The 15,529-nt window shown below is 36.4% G+C and overlaps 1 protein-coding gene across 1 annotated transcript in view; it reads left to right on the top strand.

Annotated features, from left to right (window-relative positions):
• Window positions 1-15,529, top strand: part of LOC114355994 (orexin receptor type 1-like) — a 49,859-nt gene that overhangs the window by 32,207 nt on the left and 2,123 nt on the right. The window contains exon 6 of the mRNA XM_028309067.1: window positions 1,702-1,814. Within this exon, the coding sequence (XP_028164868.1) occupies window positions 1,702-1,814 (113 nt within the window). The remainder of the gene's footprint in view (window positions 1-1,701; window positions 1,815-15,529) is intronic.

Raw genomic sequence — 15,529 nt, 5'->3', positions numbered from 1 at the left:
TATACTTATGTAAGTACGATGACAATGCAATATTATGGTATCATTGAGCTGGATGGAGTCTGGAGGTGGCCATAGGAACTTCTAAATGAAACGGCGGAATTGCATCTAGTTTAGGTTCGTTAGATTTGTCTTTTCAAGCACTTTGGTGCTAGATGATGTCCAGGATCCTGATGATGAAGTCAAGAGGTGGCCAGGAGCTGGCCATAGGAACTCCTAAACGAAATAGTGGAAGCTTATCGAGTTTGGGTTCGTTGGATTTGTCTTCTCGGGCACTTGGGCCATGAGATTGAGAAACAACTAAAAAGTTTAAAATAAAGTTATAATCGCGCATGGAATTTATTCCTCTTTTTTTCTGTTTGCGCTACAAACTTTCGAAATTATTTGAACCTTGCATACAATTATTTTTATCGTTAAATTCTTTCGTAAAATTTCGCATTTATGCTTGTTTTTAACAAAGTTTTTTTTTATTACAACTTTATTTTACAATTTTTAGTTGTTTCTCAATCTCATGGTCCAAGTGCTCGGGAAGTCAAATCCAACGAACCCAAACTCGATAATCATCCGCCATTTCGATTAGGAGTTCCTTTGGCCAGCTCCTGGCCACCTCTTGACTTCATCATCAGGACCCTGGACATCATCTAGCACTAAAGTGCTCGAAAAGATATCCAACGAACCCAAACTAGATGCGATTCCGCCGTTTCGTTTAGAAGTTCCTATGGCCACCTCCAGACTCCATTCAGCTCAATGATACCATAATATTGCAATGTCATCGTATTTACATAAGTATACCAAATTTCAGCTCAATTGGTTGAGGAGAACTGGTTTTAAATTTAATTGCAAGATTTCTCCCCTACTAACTAACAAGCGAAGTGCTTGTAAAAATGGTATGCATATCTTTTTTGCGACTAGTTTTCTTAGAGTATTATACCATTTTGGAATCTTGGATAGTTGCGTCAACTTTATAATAAACTTGCCGCAGTAGTGTTCATACTGTTTTTTTACAAAACGACGAGTCAATGTGGAGTGAAAGTAAAAATCGTTCAAAATTTTAAGGAAATATCATATTTTGATTAACTTTTGTGTAAAAACTGCAAGGATTCTGAGGGTTTTAAGAATTGGGGTGGACAGCAGCACTACTTAAGTTGCCGATACAAACAAAAAAATAGAAGTATTTGAAAAATTGTGGTCGTTGTAATGTAAAATATCATAAGGGGTGTCAATTTTCGACGAATTTCATAATTTATTATGTAACTTAAAAAATAATCGCAATAGATTTTTTTCTTATTTTTCCTAAAGTAGTCATGACTATGTCCACCCTGCGGCGCCGGCTTATCCTTGAATTTTGGGACACGTTGTATATAAAAGAAAGTCGTGTTAGTTACTCCACTTATAACTCAAGAACGGCTGAACCGATTTAGCTGAAAATTGTCAGGGAGGTAGTTTAGAGCCAGGAGACGGACATAGGATACTTTTTATCCCGTTCGATATTAAAAAAAAAAGTCTGCTTATTTATTGCCATTAAGGCGGAACAAAGTTCGCCGGGTCAGCTAGTTGTTAATATTATACGATGCGAATGGTGTGTTATTGTTACAATAACGCGGTGGACATGGATCAGAGCGACGTAGTCACGTTTCTGGCCCTCGTAACACACACTCTTGTTTGCATTGTGTGTTATTTGTGAATGGTGTGTTATTGTTACAGTTACACAGTAGACATGGAGCAAAGCGATGCGGTCACTTTCTTGGCGCTTGTATCACATGTGCTTTGCTACGCCAACTCTGCGATTAATCCGCTCATATACAACTTCATGAGTGGTGAGTATACACTTAAAGTTAAAAGTATTTTTAGTAGTACATAAATTAACAGTAAAAATACCCGTCTAGCTTGTATTTCAAAAGCCAAACTTTATCTGTAGGTAGGTAATTTGCCTCTAGATTATCTTCAGTAATTGGATTCAAAGGAATTATCTTTAGTAAATTGGATATTATAGTTAAAAATAATTTGAAGTCACAACCACTTAAAACATTTCCATCTTCTGAAAACCGAGCCAGTTTTAAATTTCTAACTAAAATTTAATTTTAGTAGCTCTGAAAATTCCGAAATCAGTTACCTAACCATTTAATTTGCCTTAAAAACCTATGGACATTGCATTTTGATAACTCATAAAAGCATTCAATAATTATCGCTTTGATAATTCAGGAGTTTACCTGACAAATGTAGAAAAGATGCATCATCTTCATTATTTTAGCCACAGGACGTCCACTGCTGCCTTTATGAGGTCGTTGATCCACCTTTTAGGTGGACGTGCTACGTGAACGTGGCCAAAATATGACGATGCACTATGTGACGAAAGGCCGATCTAGATGGACAATATTATTTGACAATATTAATTAGCTTTAAAGACGGTATCTATTGATGATTTGACTATATATCGTCCATTTGCGACGACACTGTGATATATCAAAAACAGTGGTTTTACAGAAATTNAAAAAAAGAAATCTGAGAAAAGTCAACCCAAAAAAAAGATAAAAAAAAAATTAAGCCACTAGGTCATGAAATTTGAAAAAATCACAAAATTAACGATAACTTCTAAACTACGAAAAATCGTAGAACTTACATGGGGGTGAAATCGATAGGTCTAGTCCTCACCTATCACCTGCCTTCGGCTTGACACCTTACAAGAAACACCCTGTATAAAAGATAAATGGATATTGGCAACAGGAAAGTACAACTGGTTTCCACAAAAACATGATACGATATGCTCTGAGCACTTCGAGGCTGTAAGTTTCATAAAAAGGACCAGAACTTACTTAACTTCTGATGCTATCCCAACAAATCCACCCCATTATTAAAGAGGTAATTTTATTTTGTTGTAATAATGGAGTCGCGGATAGAAGCTATTATATGGAAGGATTATTATATTAAGCTATAATGAAATTTGTGCTAAAAAATATATATCTTTCAGATTAATTCACATTGTTCCACAAAGACTGTTAAAATTTATGACATTGCTGCACCAGCAAAACGTAGAAAGGTAATTTTAAATAGACAAACAAGTATTTTTGAAAATTATATTATTCTAATTACTTAATTTTAGTTATTCGGAACTCTTCATTGATCTGTACTATTTTTAGATGTCTGGTGAAGATTCACTCGTAGAACCAGCCAAAGAAGCTATTCAAGATGGTATATCAAACACACAAGAAGAGACTACACCAAATATCCAAGACACACCACGCAGACCCTCGCTTTAAGCGAATCCACTTCACGTCTCCAATTGACGTGGCACACGCAATTTCTAAAATTAGCGATGAGATTCGTGCAGAACACAGGCGTAGAGGGCAACGTTCTCCAGAAACAAGATCTGCACAAATAAACGCATCAGAACAGACCGAGCCTTCTATCTGGTCCAGGCATGAGAAAATTTTAAATGTTAGTTTAGCTGCGCAAGAGGTTCCAAGTGCTGGCTCTATCCCCAATGAGCTTAAGCAGTATCTGGACCAACCACTACTGGAAAGAAAATCAGATCCAATAAAGTTTTGGGTGAGTTGTCGACATTTCACGCCGGTTCTTTCTAATATCGCTTTAAAATACCTAACATGCCAAGCATCTTCATCAGAAAGGCTTGCGTCTGTTATTAACTTGGCAGTGCCAGACAATAGAAGCAGATTAACAGGGGAGCACATAAAACAGAGTGCTTCTCATGTCGATATCTGACAATTATTGGTTTGACTAAATGATTATACGTGGGACACTATTTNGGTATCGATACTTTTGTGTCGATTCTTTTACGAGTACGATACTTTTTTATCGATACTACTCATGAGTACAGTATCGATACTTTCTATTCGATACCGTGTCCCTACCCATAACCTGTTGGAATTATGGGCGGAAATACAAATTCGAGAGTGATTTTAACAGATAGTTTTATTTCTACTTAGACACAGAGAAAAGTACAGAGCGAGAGACAAAAGACAGTTTTGACAGTTTGGTTTTTTTTTAAACCAAAGACCTTTATGACGTTGTGTTTACAAAGCGTCTTGCTGAAATCCTCTGTAAATTGGGTTTACCTGCAAATGGCGCTAAACGTGGTCGGCCTAGTGGCCAATCCCATCGAAAGATGTCGGGTTAGATCAAACATCTCATTGGGCAGTTTGGCTGGATAAGCAGCAGAGGTGCAAATTCCCAAAATGTTCAGGGCTTACTTTCAAAATGTGCCAAAAATGTTGTGTATCATCATGTGATACAGTTAAAGTCCGAGGGTGCTACTATCACTGGACCCGCATCATGTGGAAAAAAGCAAAACGGATTGGATGCTCTAAAAACATGTCGGATAGAAGGATTGTTTCTATGACCGCGGTTTTACCGTTCATTCCAGGAGATACAGTTTTACAAGAATCAAACGACAATTTTAAGATTGACAAGTTTCTCAAATACGTAGAAAATTATTGGCTTAAAGTCCATACCAATGACATATTTTGCGTTTTTGGTACAACGTCATCGTACAACTAATTCTTTAGAAGGTTTTCATTCAAAACTTAACAAAGTAATAAACAAAAATTCGGTAACAATAATGCGTTTACTAGACAAACCTTAGTGGTGTCCTGAATGCTGTCTAAACAATTTTTACCTATTTTATATTTATTCTGGGTTAATTTTATTGAAATTTAGTTTGTCACCTTCAGACGCAGAGGTCCCGGGTTCGATTCCCAGTGGGGGCAGATTTTTCTATTCGGTTTGGTTGGTGGTAGGGCTTGTTCTAAGTCCGCCTGGCTAGCTACCACCATCTTACCTAAGTCTGTCGCCATAACAACAATGTTAACAGCATTATTGTGTTCCGGCAGTTAGAGGTAAGATAGCCAGTTCCTCCGTGGTTGAGGATTCCGGGTGAAACTCGCTTCCACCTTCGGCCTGATCGTCACTTACCATCAGGTGAGATCGTGAGTGAGTTACAGGCCACGCCCGCGCGTGTAACCCGCCGTATCATAAAAGTCGACCAAAGCGTTTCGACGCATTGAATGAAATAGCAAACCATTTTAATATAAATGTATCAGAAATAGAAAAATTAAAAACTTGACAAGTCAATATTATAGAGAGAGAAAAAAAGTGACTGACTCAAAAAGTCGGGTAGCGGTACAGATTGTGTATATCAGAGCAAGTGGTTTGCATATAAATCATTTAGTTTTTTGCAAAACAAGAATACTTCTACTGCCACGATCGATTCTGAAGTAAAAATGCATTTATTATTTTTCTCCAAAATGTTTTATTGTACAGAACAGAACAATTTTGTAGTGATCGGTGTATGAGTGTGATAAATTCTACGTGGCCGGTGAATTTTGTCGTCGAACAGTAATTTCATGTGCGCTACGGCGCGCACATGAAATTACTTTTCGTAGCATCAAAAATGGCGTCTCAACAATCTCAAGATAAGCCCAAGAAAATATCGAGTATGAGTGATCCGCAGCCCATGCTCATGTCTGGAAATCTGCCAATGCAGTGGAAAAAATGGGTTCAATCCTTCAAATTATACCTACGTGCGTCGGTTATGAGTGAAGAGTCTGATGATCAAAAAGTCGCCCTATTTCTTCACACCATTGGGGAAAAAGGTGTAGACATATTCAACACGTTCGGGAGGAACGATGAAAGCATCAAATACGACGAGCTGATTGAAATGAACAGTACTTTGCGCTAAAAGCAAAATTTGCATTTAATGTTACCCATGAATGTCACAACTTTAGTTTTGTACAACGGTCAGTCAAATCAGTCACGTCAGTCAAGATCAAAGTCACAAAATACAGCAGTCTCGGAATGACAGTCAACAGTCAAGAAAGGTGTGTTCCAGATGCAGCCAAGTTCATCGTCAAAAGTGTCCGGCATTGTGTGTGAAATGTAGAAAATGCGATAAAGTGGGTCGTTATGCTGTTTGTTGTCGTTCAGTAAAGTCAAATGAAATGTTTATAGGTCATATTCAGTCATCCAAGTCGTCATCAAGTGAATGGTCAATTGATTTAACTATAAATAATTCTCAAATAAATTGTATTATTGATACAGGCAGTGATGTCAATATTATGTCTAAAGATGTCTATGATTCACTTAATATTAAGAGTGCACTGTCTGAAACTAATATCAAAATTGTTAGTAGTAAATCAAAATATGATGTGGCAACATTTTATTGTATATGAAAACTTCTATCCATGTCCGGTGACTTTGATTGAAAAAACTCTATTCCATTTTGTCAAGCAAGAAACATAGTTTCATTTTAAGTTATGGGCATATGGGCCCAGTCCCGTATTCTCTGGCGGCAGTTAGTTTTTACTGTGATATTGTTCTCTGTGTTTACTTAAGATTACAATGACGTATAAGTTCGAGAACAATATAAAAATACCAAAGGACTTAGTTTGTCGTACGTAGTGTTTCGCGAACTCGAACATGGCGGCAGGTCAGAACTACATGATGAATGTGCCGAAACTCAAAGGCCGTGAAAACTACAGTGAATGGTGTTTTGCAGTAGAAAACGTCCTAGTGTTGGAGGGCATGCTAAAGTGCATTAAGCCGGAGCCAAACCAACCAGATATAGGAGCCGAAGAAGATGCCAGAACGAAGGCCAAGATGATTTTAATGATAATCCTTTAATCTACGTGCATATAAAGAACGTTACTACATCTAAAAGTCTGTGGGATAAGCTAAAGTCATTGTATGATGATTGTAGATTCACGAGAAGAATCAGTTTGCTTAGAAATCTCATTTCGATTAGACTAGAAAATTGTGACACAATATCTTATGTCACGCAAATTGTGGATACTGGTCAAAAGTTGGCGGGAACTGGTTTTAATATAAGCGACGAGTAGATCGGGTCTTTATTACTTGCTGGATTGACCGAGAGATTTTGAAGTTTGAGATATTGTAAAAATGGAAATACTGATATTAAAGGTTATGATGATGCCGATTGGGCGAATGATACTTACGATAGGAAGTCATACTCGGGGTATTGTTTCATGCTGATGGGTTCTGTAATATCTTGATTCATGCTGATGTAAGAAACAAAGGTGTGTAACTCTCTCCAGTACTGAGGCAGAATATACTGCAATCTCAGAAGCTTGTAAAGAAGGAATTTGCAATATGAACTAAAGAAGCTTGTTAGTTCATATTGCAAATTCCTAAGATATACTGCATATCTTAGGAATTTGCAATATGAACTAACTGGGAGAATGTATACTATCAATATATGTAATGATAATCAAAGTGCAATAAAGCTATCGGCAAATCCTATGATTCATAGTAGAACTAAACATATAGATGTTTCGATTAGATTTCTTAAATTAGAAGAGCTAAAAGCAAAAGATGGCATTATAGCCTCTGTAACTTCCCTTGTTCTTCGTACATAACTGAGTTACATAACTAGCCATGTACAAAGAAAAAATATTCTTCGTGCAAAACCGGGTAATGTACCAGGAACCCTACCTTCTTTGCACATTACCAGATACTATGACAGTTATGTACGAGAAATTATTAATTCTTCTTACATAACCCGGTTATGTAAGAAGAAATTGCTGTTCCTACTACAAAACCAAGAAGTTCTCCGAGTAAGCAATAAATAATTCTGCTGAGCGACTGCTACAAATCAGGAGCATTCACAACTCTTTTACCTAAAATTTTAGACTTTGAACGTACATTAACTAAGAGCTCTTGTGGAATAATAAACCATGTAATACCTACTTATAATTCGTGTCAAGTATTAGAAAAAAAAAACTTTTAAACTGTCATTGGGACTTAGGTGTTCTTCTATCAAATGAATTAGGTACAGCGTGATTATAAAAAAAAAAACAGCAAAATGTCTGATATCTATGTTGGAAACGACTACTACGGTTTAATGCGGACGCCAGAAGTCGATGGCATTTGCGTATTTCCCGGGTGTCCCCGAAAATACTTTGGAGAAGTGTCCAATATTGTGAAGATAAACTTCCTTTGCAAGTTAATTTTTTAATATCTCGTGAGACGCGAGTCTGCAACTATCATTGCAAAGTAGCGGTGGGCGCCGATATATAAATGGCCGGCGGCGGCGTGCCGACTTTTTGACTTCGGCGGCGGCGGCGTCGGCGGCGTGACCTTGTTTGACCTTTATTCATTAGGGTTTTTTTTAAATCTGCTTTTTTAGTATGTGTCGTCAAGACTAATCAGGTGATATGCAGTTGGTTGGGGTTTGACACGGTAGAGCTACTAGAACAGTGGTTTACCTTAGTAAATTAGCTCTCTTGATCATAGAATGATAATTGGATAGCAGGTTTGGCTGAGATCAGGTTTTCGTGTATTTCCTAAAGGCGAGCGTACCAATGTGCCCTTAACATGTATTTTTGAGCTCTTTGGAGGCATACAGTTAATGATGGATTAGCTGACTGTCGGTCGACCAAAGTTAGATGCCATAATATTATGTTCAGATCTGTTTTATTTATATTTATGGTCTTGTAGAGTACCGGACCAAGTACAGAGACCTGGGGTACTCTAGCTCTGCAGCTAAAAAGAGAAGATTTTGTCACAGAGTTTGATTTAAAACTGTCTGTCACTGAGATAAAGTAGTAGAAGTGTGCTGGAAGGTACTTTTTAATTTCATAGAGTAGTCCTTTTGCTAAAACCAGCTGAGCCTGAAGCCGCAGCGAAAGCAGCCGTACAGGGTTCTTTCTTTTTCAAACATTGCACTGATTATGGTTGGTATGGTTTCTGCCAAAATTTATGGTCGGGTATATTATATTACATGGGTCATACTTAGGCCAGGGAATAAACGAGCAAGAATGATCCTTTCCCATAATTTTAACAATAAAAATGACAGATTAATTGAGCGATAGAAGGATAAGATAAGAAAAACTTTATTTGACACAAAAAGAAAAAATAAAAAAAGGAGAAGAACCGGCTTTATCGGGCTTATTGTGGACATGACCAGCGCAATGCAATTATACAAATATTTGGTTGATGGTACTAAACTTTTGCAGTACCTACCATTGTACAAAATCAGCCAGGACCACCTTGAGCTGTTTTTTTCCGCCATTCGAGCTCGAGGCGGCTTTAATAACAACCCAAATGCGGTCCAGTTTAGGGCCGCTTTCAAAAGATTGTTAATTAAGAGCTGAAATCAGGGATGCGGGCGTTGGCAACTGCGTTCCTCTGGAGCAAATTAACATTCTAACCTGCTCCAGTAAGACTAACCCAGTCACGGCCATAAATGAATTAACAGAAAGGCATTCATTTGTTGAATTGCCAGAGGATGACAGTGAGTTGTTCGAAGAGTTTATACATTGCATGTTTAACAACTTGCCCAACTACTCCGAAAGCGTAGTAACTTACATTGCCGGTTTTATATCGAGAAAGTTAGCTCGCTCTGTAAAATGCGATATTTGCGCAAATTTGTTATTCGGAGATGCCAATGCCTACCCATCAAAAGTCTAATAACTGTGAAAAATAGGGGTGGGTTGGTTTACCCGTCAAAAGACGTGACTAATATTGTCATTAAAATTGAAAAAATTCTTAAAGGAATTTTTCAAAGGAATTTTTAAATAAATTCGTATTTAATTCCTACAAAAGGTTTTATTTATTTTAATGTCTAAAAAACTCATTTTTGAACATTTTGAATTCAGCAAACACCGTGAACCCAATTCAACTATCGATAATAATGCGCGCAGCTCTACGTCAAGCCGCCATCTTTGTGCCAGACTAACTTTAGGTCTTTAGGTATGCACGTTTTTTTTGTAGGTATTTCATGTCCTTTCTTTTCCTTAGGCTGAGTGTTACATACACTAGCTCATTTGTAGAACTACTTGGCGATTCAGTCGACAAAATGAAACAGGACTGATTATTTGTATTACAGACCAATTGTCATATGGAATCATTAATGACTAAAAGAGCACTTGAAATCACTTCAGCATTTGCGATAAATTACGATAGTGTTTCCTTTCCATATCATAATTATTTTATGACACGAATGCAGGATATGTCAAGATTGTAAATGTTTAAAAAGTAAAAGATGAATTGACATTCGTAAGTCTGATACACTGGTCTAAGAACCTCCTTGGTTTTGTAGCAGGAACAGCAATTTCTTTGTACATAACCGGGTTATGTAAGAAGAATTAATAATTCCTCGTACATAAATAACTGTCATTGTATCTGGTAATGAATGTGCAAAGAAGGTAGGGTTCTTGGTACATTAACCGGTTTTGCACGAACAATGTACTATCTCTAATGTAGTGTCTCTACCCTACTATAGGTGAAGTTAATTTGGAATATTCCAAATTATGTGCACATTAGTTTGTCCTCCTGTTTCTATTCCTATTGGTGTAACGTTATACGTCACATAATTACATTTATTGATTTTTGTACGAATAAAATATAATTGAATTAACATAATAATGAATAAAAATAACTAAAACTATCAAATAAATAAAAAAACAAAAAACTGTAAACAAGATTTTATTCTTATCACTAAATAAATAACATTTACAAAACAAATAATTACATAAATCACTTAAAACTAGCTTAAAATAAAATAAATCAATTTACAGTGACCTTGCTAATGGTTCGTTTATCGGTCGCGCGGGACCCTAAGCAGCTTTCTCTTCAATCCTTTATGCGTCTGGGCATTGGTAAAAAAAAACATCGTATGATTTTATGGGCGGCGCCTAAAGCCGTTTGACCTTTAAAAATCGTCGGCCAGGGCACATCTCCCCGGCTTCATTTCGACAAACCAACTTGAAAAATACGGCCGCGTACCTGCTTATCGCCGCCGCGCCGATTCCATTTCAAATCATTTATAATATGTAGTGCAAATGCACTAAATACAGACCATAAAGTACAATAAAATTAGTAGTCGTTTCATAAATAAGTACGATAAAACTGTGTAGTGAATACATCCCCGATAGGGTAAGTGATGAACAAGTATTTCTTCTTTCGCCTTAGTTCTAAGATATTGTAACTACAAGTTGCGAATAGTTAGTGCCTAGTGTACCTACTCATTTAATTCTTCCTATAGTGCCTATCTATACAGCTTTGTTGAAAACCTAATTATGTCGTAAATTCCTTCAGCAGAGATCAGTTAGTAATTATTCGCTATTGGCGTAATTATTCATACAAATTGTTAATTTAAAGCATTTGGCGTACCTAATAATAAATCATAATATTATTTATTTTATTTTAATTATGCTGTGTTTGTAAACTCCGATCTGATTGCATTCATCGCCACTTCGCCTGCTATCCTACTTACTTAGGCTCGACTTTCTTGGCTTGGGTTGACGATGATTGCAGTCTCCGGATGTTGAGACCGGAAGTGGCTTAAGCTGGAATGTTCATTCCCAGGGATCGCAATTCGGGACTAACGCGGAGGCAAACGCGTACCATCTGCGGCTCAAGATCCAAGGCGCCTCCAGCTAACAGCGACTACGTCCAGCACCTACGGCCACCATCTACCTTCGGCCGCCCTCGCCAAGGAAGTCACGGACCGCGAAAGCATACCCACAGTCGGGCATTCGAACCCCGCCCTCATTTGTAAAGTCAATAAATTGTAATTTTATCTGTGTACGCTAGTGTTCATTATTTACTAATTTCCCACTACGCGACACTGGAAGGTTTCGGAATTACTTTTCATAGTCTTTTTAGGAACAAAAATTATATGGTTTGACTCGAATGAATATGACAAGGCTGGCATATCAGCTTGCGGTAAAAAATAATGTTCCCCATCCATTTCAGCATGAAGGAGCTGGCAGATACTGGCTCAAGGGATTTCTTGCAAGGCACAAGCATATTCTATCAATTCGCAAGCCTACTGGAACATCTTTTGCTAGAGCCAACGGATTCACAAAGGAAAATCTTGAAACAGTTTATGAAGAAAAAAGGTTCGCGGCGAACAGAATTTTCAATGTTGATAAAATATAATCGATACTAGTCGATTTCACACTCTTAACTGATAAATATTTGACAATCTCAATGTTAGCAATTTCTTTTTACCTACCAAATGATAAAAAAAAATTAAGGAGTAATAAAACACAATTTCCCTCATCATAAACTAGGGAAAGAAGCTAAGAAAGTTTTAAACGCTGTTAAATATATAAAAAACTAGCTGACCCGGCGAACATTGTTCCGCCTTAATGGCAATAAATAAGCAGACTTTTTTTTTATTTCGAACGGGATAAAAAGTATCCTATGTCCTTCTCCTGGCTCTAAACTACCTCCCTGACAATTTTCAGCTAAATCGGTTCAGCCGTTCTTGAGTTATAAGTGGAGTAACTAACACGACTTTCTTTTATATATATAGATGTAAAAGTAGGTGACAAAATCCGATTGGTTGAGACAGTAGTGCCCTCTGTGACAAAGTTTATTAAAACTATAGAAGGCATGGAAAATATTTGGGAAGTTTTATCTGGCAAATATAAATTTGATTTAATGCTATCAAGGAATTTCAATCAGGACCCTTTAGAAAATTTCTTTGGAAACATTAGGAGTTATGGGGCAAGAAATATTGCACCAAATACTGTAGAATTTGAAGGGGCATTTCAATCTTTGTTATTAAACAATTATAGCTCTCCACAATTGAACTAAAGCTAATTGCGAAGATGATGCTCATGAATGCCTCCAAAACTTGGTTTTTTTTCGATCTCCTAATGTTTCCAAAGAAACTGATATTATTCATTTTAATAACGAGATATGCATGGAACAGAGACATGAAAGCGACGCTGGTCAAAGCAATTATGTATGTGGATGGGTCCTGAAAAAATGTTTTAAAAATATTATTAAAGGCTGTATTAAATGTAAATCTCAATAATTGTCAGATGAAACACCAAATGTAAATAATGCTTATATCAAAGCAAAAGAATATAGTAATAAGAAATGGTTGTGCTATCCAAATAAGGTCATCGAACAATATTTGTTAATGATAATAATGTCAGGTACAGACAGAGCCAGGTTAGTTGCTAAGGGCTTCATCCAAAGTCCAGGCATTGATTATGATTAATGTTTTTTACCTGTTGTTACACATTCCACTTTGAAATAGTTTTGAATTGTTGTTCGCTTGAGCAGTCCAGCTTAATTTGGATATTTGTCATTTACATGTTGACACTGCTTTTCTGAATGGTTTTTTAAATGAAAATGTGTACATGATGAAACCACCAGATTTTCAAGGTAGCGATAATGATGTAAATAAAGTTTTGCGATTGAAACGTGCCATTTATGGATTGAAACAGTCATCAAGGGCATGGTACCAACGAGTTGATTAATTGTTGCAATCCATGGGTTATGCAAAATCAAAAGTAGAAGATATTAAAAAAGCTGAAGATATTAGCACAGACCAGAAATACTTGTACAAAATAGTTGAAGCAGTTTCTACAGGCACCTTTCCTAACGATTTAGCGAACAAATCGCTAGGCAAAATGTCCCATGCCCGATGGCTAACTCGTGCCAACAGGATTCTCCGTTTGTATTNCATAGTATTGTTGTTTTTGGAGTAACAAATACCCTGTTTTTGGAGATAAAAGAACGCAAATTCGCGGTTCAGAATTTCGGTAAAACAAAAAATCGTATATGTCGAGATGTCACAGTGTCGTCGCAAATGGGCGATATAGCAAAAACAGTCATAATTGCATTCAGTTTTGGTACATTTAACGCTATAATACATAAACCAGTATACGTTGATACACGGTTATAAAGAATTACTACCTGATAGGAGGTCAGCTTAAAATGGGCATGTTTCTAAGAAGAAAAACAAAGCTGAATTCTTTATGGTAATTGAAAATAAATAAAAAGGATGAGTGAATAAAAATATAGAATGCCATGCCAGCCACTTTCCAGCCAATTTTTACAACAAATTCGGGAAATGTTCATTTCAATATTTCATAACTCCTCTGTTACCTCGTAAGTTTCGTATTTTATCGAAATATTCATTCCGCTTATTTTTTTCATTTTTGGGATATTTTATCCATTGTTCGTAGAACTCCCTTCGGGATATAAATATTACGTATTCTGAAAAAAAAAAGAACGAAAAAAAAATTTTGGCATCAGCTTTACTAAAAAAAATGACAAGGTTCCGCACCAGCCCGCACTTTCTAATTTACTTTGATCAATAGAATATGAATGAGACTACAACATATACAGGGTGTCCCGTAATGTAACGTCAAGCCGGAACTGGGTGTTGAGGCAAGTTGTGCTGGTTATCAGAAAAATATAAAAAAAAATCTATGTGGCATATTTTAAAAATAATAGGCATTTAAAAAAAATCAAAAAATTCTACTCCAGGTGACGGTCCTTTTACTCGTGTTGCCACAAATCTTCACTTTTTCCAAAATTTTTTTTTGTTATGTAACCCTGAATAATGCTTCTCTAAATTGTTATCAAAATTACAAAACCAGCTGCTCCAACTTGGATGAAAAAAATACATTATTCCCAAAAAAAAATATCAAAATAAAAATTTTGCCTAGTTTAAACTGACTGTACTGAAAAAAAATTGTACTACGCGAGTGTGGCAAGTGACGTCATAATTTGGCGCATTTAGTAAGGATTCCAAAATGGTATAACACTTTGTAAAATCTTGCTTTAATTGTCGACAATTTTTGTTTATTGCAAATAATCCCGTTTTTAACTTTATCTACCTTGGTTAAAAATATTATTCTAATGTGCCCAACCGCAAACTGCAAAACTATGAAATCGGCAGCGCGGCATTTCAGCTGCAGCGTGTATACTGCAAATTTCATAGAGTTTTGCAGTTTGGCCTTTATCCGAAACTATCCGTAACTTTTGAATCAGTTTCGGTTACGGTTATGGACATTTTTTTATTTCGGATATCCGATAGTTTCGGTTACGGTTACGGATATCCATAACATCCCTGCTTGGTAAGATGGCCCTCTCCGTCCCGCTCATACCTTTTAAAATGGCTTCTCCACCTCACTTAAGCCAGAAACTTAAATTTTGGGCACATTAGAATAATATTTTTAACCAAGGTAGATAAAGTTAAAAACGGGATTATTTGCAATAAACAAAAATTGTCGACAATTAAAGCAAGATTTTACAAAGTGTTATACCATTTTGGAATCCTTACTAAATGCGCCAAATTATGACGTCACTTGCCACACTCGCGTAGTACAATTTTTTTTCAGTACAGTCAGTTTAAACTAGGCAAAATTTTTATTTTGATATTTTTTTTTGGGAATAATGTATTTTTTTCATCCAAGTTGGAGCAGCTGGTTTTGTAATTTTGATAACAATTTAGAGAAGCATTATTCAGGGTTACATAACAAAAAAAAATTTTGGAAAAAGTGAAGATTTGTGGCAACACGAGTAAAAGGACCGTCACCTGGAGTAGAATTTTTTGATTTTTTTTAAATGCCTATTATTTTTAAAATATGTCACATAGATTTTTTTTTATATTTTTCTGATAACCAGCACAACTTGCCTTAACACCCAGTTCCGGCTTGACGTTACATTACGGGACACCCTGTATAAGTTGCAGCCATGGTACAACAAAGTACATGTAGTTTCTGGTCCAACAAACACAAAGTTCGCA

Source organism: Ostrinia furnacalis, unplaced genomic scaffold (genome assembly GCF_004193835.3).
Source record: "Ostrinia furnacalis isolate ACB-3 unplaced genomic scaffold, ASM419383v2 OfSCF2600, whole genome shotgun sequence".
In the NCBI taxonomy this organism is placed as follows: Eukaryota; Metazoa; Arthropoda; class Insecta; order Lepidoptera; family Crambidae; genus Ostrinia; species Ostrinia furnacalis.
Note: the sequence above shows the minus strand (reverse complement) of the source record. Positions and strands in the feature narration are given on the sequence as shown.